The 14055-nt window shown below is 44.6% G+C and overlaps 1 protein-coding gene across 2 annotated transcripts in view; it reads right to left on the reverse strand.

Moving 5' to 3' along the window:
* Window positions 1–14055, reverse strand: part of EVA1C (eva-1 homolog C) — a 71019-nt gene that overhangs the window by 39269 nt on the left and 17695 nt on the right. Inside the window, exon 2 of one of the 2 annotated variants that reach the window (XM_030579200.1) lies at window positions 1772–1968. The exons of the other annotated variant lie outside the window; for it this stretch is intronic. Coding sequence (XP_030435060.1) covers window positions 1772–1968 — 197 coding nt within the window. The remainder of the gene's footprint in view (window positions 1–1771; window positions 1969–14055) is intronic. 2 annotated transcript variants of the gene reach the window in all.

Consider the following 14055-nt stretch of genomic DNA (forward strand, 5'->3'; position numbering starts at 1 on the left):
TCAATGAAATGACACCAAGGATGCATTTGGCCCCACATTTTTTTAGTGAACAGCTGTACTTTCACATGGCCCCAAGGTCATTCATGGAATATCTTTAGATGTTAGTTGCAGTATGGCATGGACAAGCCACGTTTTTAAAACTCTGTGTCACAACACTGTTTTTATAAAAGGATGTTATACTAAATCACTTATTAATATGATTATTAATGGATGGAATGGAGATTCCCTGCTGACATGAAGCAATGGAACAGCTGTAAGCACTAAGGCCTTGATTCTGCAAAGCACCCCTGTTCAGTAGAGCTCTTTAACACATCTTTACTTTAAGCATATATTTAAATCCCATTGAGTTCCCATTGACAGTGCTTTGCTGAAGCATAACCTAACAGAGGAACTCTAGACCTTCTTTACTGTGATGAAACAAGCTCTTGACTATACTTGAAGGGAGGACTTCCTCAGCTTATGTAAAGAAATTCCCATGACAACAAGAAATGAACTGCAGTGTAAGCCATACTCTACTCTGTATGTGAAGCAACTCTTAGGGCTTGTCTACATCAGAAAGTTGCAGCGCTGGTGAGGGAGTTACAGCGCTGCAACTTAGGAGGTGTACACATCTGCAGGGCACCACCAGCGCTGCAACTCCCTGTTTGCAGCGCTGGCCGTACTCCCGTTTTGTCTCGGGTGTAGAGGATCCAGCGCTGGTGATCCAGCGCTGGTAATCAAGTATAGACACTTACCAGCGCTTTTCTTGACCTCCGTGGAATAAGCAGGTATCCCAGCATACCTGAGGAAGCCTCTGGTAATCAAGCTGGTCTCCTTTCCCGGTTTGCTCTCTCGTTCCCCGAACCCCCGAGCAAGCAGGTCTCCTTCCCTGCGGTTTGCAGGGTGGTTCGGGGAACGCGAGAGCAAACCGCGGCGAAGCTGGTCTCCTTTCCCGGTTTGCTCTCTCGTTCCCCGAGCCCCCGAGCAAGCAGGTCTCCTTCCCTGCGGTTTGCAGGGTGGTTCGGGGAACGCGAGAGCAAACCGCAGCAAAGCTGGTCTCCTTTCCCGGTTTGCTCTCGCGTTCCCCGAACCCCCCTTGAAGCCGCCCAACAGCGCTGCAGTGTGGCCACATCTAACACCACTTGCAGCGCTGGTTGCTGTAAGTGTGGCCACTCTGCAGCGCTGGACCTATACAGCTGTACTAATACAGCTGTAACAACCAGCGCTGCAAAATTTTAGATGTAGACATGGCCTTAGGATATTACTGGTAAACCTCAGTATTCCTGTCAAATTTATGATAAAGTACATTGCTGTGGCCAGAGAGTTTTCTCAGCTTTGCCATGCTGGTGATCCAGGTTCAAGTCCTGTTATCTGACATTCTGGGTGATTAATTTGGCTCAGTACGTTCAGCTGCTGGGGTAAGGAGTGCCTCATGTCAGTGGTCCTTAAGACTGATTAAGACCATTCTGACCAGATCGGCTTGGTTAAAAGGATGGGTGCTGTAGGGCCTTGAAAATGGGGGGTTAAGTGTGGAAAAATGGGGAGGTTAGTGTAGAAGGAACCCTGAAAATCTTTTACAAGCCTACAGGAATAATAAAACCTATTCACCTGAGATCTCTGCTGGTTTAATGAGTGCTTCCAAGTTTGCCATTTTGTGTTATATACAGTTGAAACATTGTGGAATTCACTTAGCATTGCGAATACTTGGCATTTTCATAGAATATGGGTCACAAAACTGAAATCTGATCTAAAAACATTCTGCTTTTAAAAAACCATCTACAATATGTGATACCTGCAAAGTGGTAGACGCCACACAGTTTAAAGGGTCTTTCATCGCGGTTTCAGGCTGCTGTGTACTACACATTTGGTAATCTTGCCCATAAAATGCTGATTGGACGCTTATTGTTGAATGTCGAGGACACTGCAGGCTCAAACGATCGCCATCACAGGCATACACAGAGTGATTTTGCAGAAGTTTGGTTAGGTAACCTAGAAAATATTTAGCTATGTTATAATTAGTACAGGCAATGATAAACTCTTTAGGTAATATGAAAACTGTGTTCATCTTCTGGAAAGGGCATAAAGTCAGGACTGTAAGCATGGTCATACCACACGACATCAGCCTTTACAGCCTAGTCAAGATCAGGCCTCAAAAATATCCAGATGCTACAGGCAATCTTATTGGTGATCCAGTAAGTGGCACCCTTCCCACTGAGTCAGTACTAAACCAATGCTCCAGTAGGGGGCACTGTGCTGCTGGAGATGCCATTTTTCAGATGAGGCCTCATACTAGGTTATGGCAACTTGTGGTCATTAAAGATTCCAAGGCACTTTTTCAAAAGTCCAAGGTGTTATTCCTTAGTTTTCCAGTCTATTTCCCCCTGCAGCCTCAATTGGATAAGATATTCTCTATTTCCCATCCTAAACTGAGGTGTAATCTTACTGTACTGTTAAACGGTTGCTGTGTTTCATCCAAGTGATGTGTAAAGTGATTCTCTCTGTACAATTTGCATATCAGAGTCTAAAGTAGTGCAGGATCCTTCCTGATGAGAGATACTATGTAACTGTTAGACATTATTAATTGTTTGCAGCGTTGTACCTGTGTTGGTCCCAATATATAAGAGAGACAAGGATGGGCAATATCTCTTATTGGACCAACTCTTGTTCGTGAAAGGTACACATTTTCAAGCTACATAGAGCTCTTCTTCAGGTCCTTCCACCATTAGAACTTGGTCCACTAAAAGACATTATCTCACCTAAGTTCTCTCAGACATTATTAATAAAAGTGGGATATACTAGTCTGATGTGCATGTAGTTCTGTGTTTGCTAGCATATAACTAACACAGAGGAAGAGGTAGAAATTCATACGCTGCTGTCAGAACTACAGTTGCCAACTTTCTACTCGCACAAAACCGAACACCCTTCCTCTGCCCCTCCTGAGGCCTCGTCCTTGCCCCACCCCTTCTCCAAGGTTCCGCCCCCTCTCACTCCATCCACCCTCCCTCTGTCACTTGCTCTCCCCACCCTCACTCACTCATTTTCTCTGGGCTGACTCAGGGGGTTGGGGTGTGGGAGGAGGTGACTGCTCCGGCTGGGGGTGCAGGCTCCAGGGTGGGGACAGAAATGAGGAGTTCAGGATGTGGGAGCGGGTTCCGGGCTGAGGCAATGGTTGAGATGCAGGAGGGGGTGAGGGCTCCGGTTGGAGGTGTGGGCTCTGGGGTGGGGTCAGGGGTGAGGGGTTTAAGGTGCAGGAGGGGGCTCCAGGCTGGGGGGGTGGTTCACAGTATGGGAGGGGGATCTGGGCTGAGGAAGTGGGTTGGGATGCTGGAGGAAGTGAGGGCTCCGGCTGGGGATGCAGACTCGGGTGGAGCTGGGAATTAGGGGTTTGGGTGTAGGAGGGTGCTCTGGGCTGAGGCCAAGCGGTTCAGCAGGCAGGAGGGAGATCAGTGCTGGGGTGGGGCGGTGAGAGCTCCAGTGAGGGGTGTGGGCTCTGGGGTGGGGCTGAGGATTAGAAATTTGGGTATAGGAGGGTGCTCTGGGCTGGGAGCAAGGGCTTTGGAGGGCAGGAGGGGGATCAGGGCTGGGGCAGGGGGTTGGGACGTGGGGGGGACTGTGTGTGAGGGCTCTGGCTGGGAGTATGATCTCTGAGGTGGGGCTGGGGATGAGGGGTTTGAGGTGCAGGAGTGCAGGAGGGGGTCAGAGGTACAGACTCCAGGGGCACTTATCTCAGGCTGCTCCTGGAAGCAGCCGCATGTCCCTCATCTGGCTCCTACACACAGGGGCAGCCAGAGAGGCTCTGTGCACTGCCCCATCCACAGGCACCACCCTGCAGCTCTCATTGGCCATGGTTCCCAGACAATGGGAGCTGCGGAGCCAGTGCTTGGGGTGGGGGCAGCATGTGGAGCCCCTGTCCCTATGTGTAGGAGCCAGAGGGAAGACATGCCACTGCTTCCAGGAGCTGTGCAGAGCCACAGCAGGCAGGGAGCCTGCCTTAGCCCCTCTGCGTCGCCCTCTGGACTTTTAACGCCCAGTCAGTGGTGCTGACCGGAGCTGCCAGGGTCCCTTTTTGACTGGGGGTTCCGGTCAAAAACTGGAGTACGTCTGTAACCGTGCCTTAGTGGGTCACAACTGAGAATGCCAAATTCAGGATGAACTGCTGAGAAATAGGGCAGATACACCCCAAGACTAGTGTCTAATCCCCCATAGGATATACCAAACCAGCCATAAAAGTAAACTTCTGTTTCACCATACTGGCTAACAAAAAGTCATAAAAGCAGTTTTCTTGGGCATTCCAGTTCTTATATCACCACCAAAAACACTGGATTCAGAGATGAGTGGTTCTTTACAACCAGTCTCATCAAATGAAAGGTTTTTCTGATCCCAAAGGACCAGCCACACACCCAGGTCAATATATAACTTAGATCTTACCCAAAAATCACACTGATGCCAATCCTTTAGTATCTAAAATCTAAAGGTTTATTCATAGAAAGAAAGAAAGAAACACACACAGAAAGAAAGAAAGAAAGACAGAAACCAACAAAGAAAGAAAGAAAGAAAGAAAGAAAGAAAAAGGTGAGAGATAAAATTGGTTAAAAGAATCAAATGCATACAGTGCTAATAAGCAATGATCACATAAACACCACCCTATACCAGAAACCTACTGACCATTATACTTACCTACATGTCTCCAGCTTTCATCCAGGCCACATCACACAATCCATTCTCTACAGTCAAGCTCTAAGATACAACCACATTTGCTCCAATTCCTCAGACAGAGACAAACAAAAGATCTCTATCAAGCATTCTTAAAACTACAATATCCACTTGCTGAAGTGAAGAAACAGACTGACAGAGCCAGAAGAGTACCCAGAAGTCACCTACTACAAGACAGGCTCAACAAAGAAAGTAACAGAACGCCACTAGCCATCACCTTCAGCCCCCAACTAAAAAAACTCCAGCGCATCCTCAAGGATCTACAAGTTATCCTGAAGGACCATCCCTCACTCTCACAGATCTTGGTAGATAGGCCAGTCGTCGCTTACAGACAGCCCCTCAACCTGAAGCAAATATTCACCAGCAACCACACATGATACAACAAAAACACTAATTCAGGAACCTATCCTTGCAACAAAGCCCGTTGCCAACTCTGTCCACATATCTATTCAAAGGACACCATCATAGGACCTAATCACATTAGCCACACCATCAAGAGCTCGTTCATCTGCACATCTACCAATGTGATATATACCATCATGTGCCAGCAATGCCCCTCTGCCATGTACATTGGCCAAACTGGACAGTCTCTATGCAAAAGAATAAATGGACACAAATCAGACGTCAAGAATTATAACATTCAAAGACCAGTCGGAGAACAATTCAGCCTTCCTGGACACTCAATTTAGAGACCTAAAAGCTGCAATTCTTCAACAAAAAAAACCTTCAAAAACAGACTCCAACAATAAACTGCAGAACTGGAATTAATTTGCAAACTGGACACCATTAAATTAGGTTTGAATAAAGACTGGGAGTGGATGGGTAAAACTATTTCCCCATGCTAATTTTTCCCCTACTGTTACTCACGCCTTCTTGTCAACTGTTTGAAATGGGCCATCCTGATTATCACTACAAAAGTTTTTTTCTCCTGCTGATAATAGCTCATCTTAATTGATTATTCTTGTTAGAGTTGGTACGGCAACCCTCATTTTTTCATGTTTTCTCTGTGTGTATATGTGTATGCATATATCTATATATATAGATATCTTCCTACTGTATTTTCCATTGCATGCATCTGATGAAGTGGGTTGCAGCCCATGGAAGTATATGCCCAAATAAAATTGTTAGTCTCTAAGGTGCCACAAGTACTCCTCGTTCTTCTTGCTAATACAGACTAACATGGCTACCACTCTGAAACCTACCAAATGCATACAGTAATTGCAAAGTTCTTGGCTCAGGCTTATTGCAGTTATGGAATAAACTGCTGAATTAATAAGTCTCTGGTTGCTTCCAAATCATTGGAAGGACCTCAGTCCATTGGTTAGAATGTTCCCATTAGTATAGTCCAGAGGTTTGGGCAAGAAAGAAGCAAAATAGAGGGGTTTCCAGGGCCAATTATATTCTCTGCCATGTGGAGGAAAACCCATTGTTTCAAACAAAAACCTCAACCCAGCTAGTGAAGAATCACAGGAGATCAAATAGTATTTGGAGTCACCTGGCAAATTACATGTTCATGCCCAATTTCGCTCAGTCCTTGCAGGAAGCCATTACCCATATTCCAGACAGTGTAGATAGGCGCCTCTCATGGTCCATTGTGAGTTAAGTGTCTTTTGATGGGCCACTCAATTTGAATAGTCCCTCCAAGATGTGCTGGCTAACTACTTCCTGGGTATTACCCCAAGAGCAAACATTTGAAATCCAGCTATAGAGCTAATATTCATAACTTCAAATACAAAAATGATACATGCATACAGATAGCATAATCAAAACCAGAAAATCATAACCTTTTTATAGATATCTTACATGCCACATTTTGTACAAGATTTATTGCAAATATATAATAGTGGTTGCAACATGACAACATGATTGTTAACGACTGGTCCAGTGACATGTTGTCGGTCAGAGTGCTAAGGAGAAACTTCCACTGTGATTGTTGGTCACGGAGAATCAATGATATTGTAAACATAATGATTCTAAGATTTTTAAAACTAGGAACCTACAATTAGGCTCCTATGGTCCAGATCATCAAAGGTATTTAGGTGCCTAACTCCCAAGGATTTAAATGGGAGTTAGGTGCCTAAATACCTTTAATATTAGATAGAGCTGGACAACATTTACCAAAGTTTAATTTTGTCATTTTTCATCAAAATTTGAAATGGAAAAAATTGGGGAGGGGGATTTTTTATTATTTTCGGTGTATTTTTCAACCAACTCTGAGACAGTCAAATTCTTTTTAGTGTCAAATTTCATCAACGTTTTTAATTTCCATGACCATTTTTTCCAAAATTTGCATTAATGATTTTGAAACATTTTTTAAATCAGCCCCGTTTAACTGATTTTCAAAAATGCTGACTGCAGCTCACCAGAGGCTCCTCTAAGGAAGGGAGGCTTGCGAGATGTTTGAGCCTGTTCATTTGTTTTTCCTTTCCTTTGTTCCTTTTCTCCTAAACCCTGGAAGGCGCAAGCTCCAGCAGACCCCAACCAGAGGGCTGAGTTTCCATTTCCAGACTTGGATGACAAGAGACTGAGTAGAGGACCCCATCGAATCCCAGGGAGGTGCGGTGGAGGGACTATGACCACGAGAGTTCCACTGACTTTCAGTGAGCTTTAGGCTCTTCAGTGCTTTGATCAATTTTGTAAATGAGAGTTAGATTTCTAAGGCACATAAGCGCTTTTGAAAATATTAACCTATATTTATGTAGGGATTCACCGTACTACTGAAATGCAGCCACCCCTGAGACACATGAGAAAACTTACTGATTAACAATTGCACCTCTAGAAAGACAGGAATTATAATATTAAAGAGTGGTTTCAGAATAGCAGCCATGTTAGTCTGTATCCGCAAAAAGAACAGGAGTTCTTGTGGCACATTAGAGACTAACAAATTTATTTCAGCATAAGCTTTTGTGGGCTACATATGCATATGCACCTGAAGAAGTGAGCTGGAGCCCACAAAAGCTTATGCTGAAATAAATTTGTTAGTCTCTAAGGTGCCACAAGTACTCCTAATATTAAAGAGTGTTACACTCAAAAAAAGATATTCTCATATGCTGAAAACTTCTAAGTCATCAAGTTTCCCTGATTTCTCATCTCTTTACTCATTAAAAATAGCCAACAGTTTTGCTTTGGTATTTTCTGAAGTTTTATTCCCCTAGTCTTGTTAATTTTGACTTTTTTTCACCCTTAGAACTCACTAAGAGCCCAATTTTGCTTCCACTGAACACTCCACTGACTTCAGTGAGAGCAGAATCAGAGCGTATGGTAGAAAACCCCTGGCTAGAAACAAATCAAACCTCTATATTTAATTGCCCTAGGGATAGATTTCATAAGGGAATAGATGGCTTATAGAAGAGATATGAGACCCTTCACATCTAGGTCAGCAGATCTAACGTAGGCTAATAGCCAGCAAAAGCGATTGCTATCCACTGGCAGTGTAGTGGTTTCTGTGAAATGATTTGGCATTCTTCATCTAATTCCTAAAGACAAACATCTGAAGTGACACCTTTGTTGACAATCAGCATACTGGCCAAGGGCTGTAGGGACATGAAGACTCAACTACCCTCTCATGCCTAGAGTTGGTAAGTCCAGAAAAAGTCTGAGGCATGGGGGAGTTTGCACTGTCTTTACTGTAAGGTAAACAGAGGGCATGAGTCTGCCAGGCTGCCAGTCCGGCATCTCCCATAGCACCAAAGACACGGGGTGAAATCCTGACCCTGTTGAAGTCAATGGGAGCTTAGGCATTTACTTCAGGGAGCCTAGGATTTCACCCCATCATTGCAGCCCCTCCCCTGTGTGAGCTGTCCTTTTGAGGTCAGCGAGGCTGCTCATATGAAAAAGTGTTGTCAGGATCAGGCTCTACATTCTCTTTTAAAACATTCTCGTTAAACAAGAGCTTTTCTCTACTCAAACTGTACAAAAATAAAGTATCTTCCCTGCTCGAGACACTTCTCTGTGGGCCCAGTGCCAAAAGGTGCTGAGGCCACCTGAAAGGAGCTGGGCTTGTACTGAGGATAGGCCAAATTATCATTTACACTGTGGCTTCTTTGCACCACTTTAATATTGTAAAGGGGCCTTAAATGTAATTTACTGCTACTTTAAGGACTTTTTACACTACCAGAGTGGTGTAAAGGAGCCATAGTGTAAATGAGTATCTGGCCCAACATGCATCCTGGATGCTCAACACCATGAAAGATTTGGCCTCATAGTGTAATCATTTCAATCCTTTAGGTTTTAAGTTACTTGGAACCAAATGTGCTGTGTACAAAACAGCCCAGTATTCCCTAAAGAATATCAGTGATGTTGTGATTTGGATGAGTTCCCTGGCATCTTAACTGCAACTTTGATCCTGCAAATTCCTAATCCAGGATCTAAGCACCTTTCGGCAATAACCACAACTATTCAGTTCTAAAAATGCTTTTTTAAAAAATCTGCTCTGATTTTATATAAGCAGGTGGATTTCTTTCAGAAAAGAATGTTAAAGGGACTGACACAAAAAGAAATCCTGCTCTCCAGCCTTCAAAGTGGCATTTAAAATGATTGTATATTTGCACACAATAAAGGATAAAAATAGTCATGGAAACTGGCTGCTAACCTTTGATAAGAAAAGTGGTGACGTACTGGTATCTGGATTGTTTTACTCACATGGTAGACAATGTAGACGTGCATTTTTATTATTACATAGAGTACTACACACACAGCCTTTCACCTCTTAGAGGGCTATATTGAGACTGAATGTCTCGCCTTGTGTAAGGGGTGCTACACACAGCAACCCTGGGAAGGGATGGTGACTCAGAAAGCCACAATTATCTCTCTGCTTCTCCTTAACTCCAGGAGGAAATAAGTCACTGCAGTCCTTTACAAAGTGCAGCAGACCTCCCCCTCATGCTGACTCAGTTCCACTGATTTGTGCCTGGGGGGCATGGCTCTGCGCACTTTCCATCCACTTGCTCATAAGAACATAAGAACGGCTGTACCGAGTCAGACCAAAGGTCCATCTAGCCCAGTATCTGTCAACCGACAGTGGCCAATGCCAGGTGCCCCAGAGGGAGTGAAGCTAACAGGCAATGATCAAGTGATCTCTCTCCTGCCATCCATCTCCATCCTCTGATGAACAGAGGCTAGGGACACCATTCTTTACCCTTCATGGCTAATAGCCATTTATGGACTTAGCCACCATGAATTTATCCAGTTCCCTTTTAAACATTGTTATAGTCCCAGCCTTCACAACCTCCTCAGGTAAGCAGTTCCATAAGTTGACTGTGCGCTGTGTGAAGAAGAACGTCCTTTTATTTGTTTTAAACCTGCTATCTATTAATTTCATTTGGTGACCCCTAGTTCTTGTATTATATGAATAAGTAAATAACTTTTCCTTATCCACTTTCTCCACATCACTCATGATTTTATATACCTCTATCATATCCCCCTTTAGTCTCCTCTTTTCCAAGCTGAAGAGGCCTAGCCTCTTTAATCTTTCCTCGTATGGAACCCTCTCCAAACACCTAATCATTTTAGTTGCCCTTTTCTGAACCTTTTCTAGTACTAGAATATATTTTTTGAGGTGAGGAGACCACATCTGTACACAGTATTCAAGATGTGGGCGTACTATGGATTTATATAAGGGCAATAATATATTCTCAGTCTTATTCTCTATCCCCTTTTTAATGATTCCTAACATCCTGTTTGCTTTTTTGACCGCCTCTGCGCACTGCATGGACATCTTCAGAGAACTATCCACGATGACGCTAAGATCTTTTTCCTGACTCGTTGCAGCTAAATTAGCCCCCATCATATTGTATGTATAGTTGGGGTTATTTTTTCCAATGTGCATTACTTTACATTTATCCACATTCAATTTCATTTGCCATTTTGTTGCCCAATCACTTAGTTTTGTGAGATCTTTTTGAAGTTCTTCACAATCTCCTTTGGTCTTAACTATCTTGAGTAGTTTAGTATCATCTGCAAACTTTGCCACCTCACTGTTTACCCCTTTCTCCAAATCATTTATGAATAAATTGAGTAGAATTGGTCCTAGGACTGACCCTTGGGGAACACCACTAGTTACCCCTCTCCATTCTGAGAATTTACCATTAATTCCTACCCTTTGTTCCCTGTCTTTTAACCGGTTCTCAATCCATGAAAGGACCTTCCCTTTTATCCCATGACAGCTTAATTTACATAAGAGCCTTTGGTGAGGGACCTTATCAAAGGCTTTCTGGAAATCTAAGTACACTATGTCCACTGGATCCCCCTTGTCCACATGTTTGTTGACCCCTTCAAAGAACTCTAATAGATTAGTAAGACACGATTTCCCTTTACATAAACCATGTTGACTATTGCTCAACAGTTTATGTTTTTTTATGTGTCTGACAATTTTATTCTTAACTATTGTTTCGACTAATTTGCCCGGTACTGATGTTAGATTTACCGGTCTGTAATTGCCGGGATCACCTCTAGAGCCCTTTTTAAATATTGGCATTATATTAGCTAACTTCCAGTCATTGGGTACCGAAGCCGATTTAAAGGACAGGTTACAAACCTTAGTTAATAGTTCCACAACTTCACATTTGAGTTCTTTCAGAACTCTTGGGTGAATGCCATCTGGTCCCGGTGACTTGTTAATGTTGAGTTTATCAATTACTTCCAAAACCTCCTCTAGTGACACTTCAATCTGTGACAGTTCCTCAGATTTGTCACCTACAAAAGCCGGCTCAGGTTTGGGAATCTCCCTAACATCCTCAGCAGTGAAGACTGAAGCAAAGAATCCATTTAGTTTCTCCGCAATGACTATCGTCTTTAAGCGCTCCTTTTGAATTGCGATCGTCAAGGGGCCCCACTGGTTGTTTAGCAGGCTTCCTGCTTCTGATGGACTTAAAAAACATTTTGTTATTACTTTTGGAGTTTTTGGCTAGCCCTTCTTCAAACTCCTCTTTGGCTTTTCTTATTACACTCTTGCACTTAAGCTGGCAGTGTTTGTGCTCCTTTCTGCCTCACTAGGATTTGACTTCCATTTTTTAAAGGAAGTCTTTTTATCTCTCACTGCTTCTTTTACATGGTTGTTAAGCCACGGTGGCTCTTTTTTAGTTCTTTTACTGTGTTTCTTAATTTGGGGTATACATTGAAGTTGGGCCTCTATTATGGTGTCTTCAAAAAGGGCCCATGCAACTTGCAGGGAGCGGAATAACATTCCCAGGAAAGCTGCTGTCCCCCAGGCGGGCCATGCAGACAGTAGCAGTTTCCAATTGCTTCCTTCAACTTCCCCAGGAAGTATGACTTCATAACACCTCTAATGCAGGCCTGTGCCTCAGTGACAAAATGTGCTTCTGTATTGTTTACATAATCCTGTGCAGAGACCAATTTTGCTAGAGGCAACTACTCCAACCAAAGGGCAATGTCAGGTTAGAAAAAATGTCCTTATCTCTGTAACTAATAACAGCTGGGATTATTCAGAGAGAGAACACTTTAGCAATTAAATGGACTTGCCAGTCTTTGTGATCTCTGTTTACTTTTCTGCAGTTCTCTGTGCTAGGACAATGAACGTAGGCAACTGGTTAGTTTCACATTGCTTTAGAGTCAAGTTGTTTCACTTTGGCTTCTGATACAGGCTCTGCAGTGTTGTCTGAATTATTACAAACATTATAGGGGAATGTTTATTTGTGTTATAAGATGTCTCTTTTTTGTTTAATATGATGGAAGTATTTCTGTTGGTCGTATGTTATATAAAAGTATATTTTGAAAACAAATCTAAACTGGGAGACATAGCCAACCTGACAGGGATAGTATTGCAGAACCCAAGCATACAAAACTCACGTCAGGCCCTCAAAATCATGAGATATGTTTAAAAATCAAGATTTTTTAAAATAATAAATGTTGGGTTCTTTTGATTTGTCTTCTGGTTTTTGAGACATCAGGGTTCATATTTTCAAGTTTTTTTCTGAAACATGAGAGCTAGAAATTTCCTTTCCCTCCCTCCCTCCCCCTTCCCACAAATGAAAGTAGAGAGTCCAATGTAATAATGTGACTTCAGCAACTGGGCTTTAAGGAAAATGACTTTTCCTGTTGGCTCAAAGCATACAGTTATAAGCATTATATGGGCTACACTGTGTATAAAGTAACCTAAAAACCTGTACAAACCTACTCAGAAGATAAGCCCGAAACATAGCATCATAAATTGATTTATAGGTGCAAAGATTTTTAAGATCAGAAGGAACCATTGTGATCATCTAGTGTGACCTACTGCGTAACACAAGTCAGGCCATGTCTACATCTAAAATTTTGCAGCGCTGGTTGTTACAGCTGTATTAGTACAGCTGTATAGGGCCAGCGCTGCAGAGTGGCCACACTTACAGCAACCAGCGCTGCAAGTGGTGTTAGATGTGGCCACACTGCAGCGCTGTTGGGCGGCTTCAAGGGGGGTTCCGGGAGGAGAGAGCAAACCGGGAAAGGAAACCAGCTTCCCCGCGGTTTGCTCTCTCGGTCCCGGAGCCAGCCAGCAAACCGCAGGGAAGGAGACCTGCTTGCTCGGGGTTCCGGGACCGAGAGAGCAAACCGGGAACGCCGCGGTTTGCTCTCTCGGTCCCGGAGCCAGCCAGCAAACCGCAGGGAAGGAGACCTGCTTGCTCGGGGTTCCGGGACCGAGAGAGCAAACCGGGAACGCCGCGGTTTGCTCTCTCGGTCCCGGAGCCAGCCAGCAAACCGCAGGGAAGGAGACCTGCTTGCTCGGGGTTCCGGGACCGAGAGAGCAAACCGGGAACGCCGCGGTTTGCTCTCTCGGTCCCGGAGCCAGCCAGCAAACCGCAGGGAAGGAGACCTGCTTGCTCAGGGTTCCGGGACCGAGAGAGCAAACCGGGAACGCCGCGGTTTGCTCTCTCGGTCCCGGAGCCAGCCAGCAAACCGCAGGGAAGGAGACCTGCTTGCTCGGGGTTCCGGGACCGAGAGAGCAAACCGCGGCGAAGCTGGTTTCCTTTCCCGGTTTGCTCTCTCGGTCCCGGAACCCCGAGCAAGCAGGTCTCCTTCCCTGCGGTTTGCTGGCTGGCTCCGGGACCGAGAGAGCAAACCGCGGCGTTCCCGGTTTGCTCTCTCGGTCCCGGAACCCCGAGCAAGCAGGTCTCCTTCCCTGCGGTTTGCTGGGTGGCTCCGGGACCGAGAGAGCAAACCGGGAAAGGAAACCAGCTTGATTACCAGAGGCTTCCTCCTTCCACGGAGGTCAAGAAAAGCGCTGGTAACTGTCTACATTGGATTACCAGCGCTGGATCACCAGCGCTGGATCCTCTACACCCGAGACAAAACGGGAGTACGGCCAGCGCTGCAAACAGGGAGTTGCAGCGCTGGTGGTGCCCTGCAGATGTGTACACCTTCAAAGTTGCA

The sequence above is a fragment of the Gopherus evgoodei genome, chromosome 1, assembly GCF_007399415.2.
Source record: "Gopherus evgoodei ecotype Sinaloan lineage chromosome 1, rGopEvg1_v1.p, whole genome shotgun sequence".
Classification (NCBI taxonomy): Eukaryota; Metazoa; Chordata; order Testudines; family Testudinidae; genus Gopherus; species Gopherus evgoodei.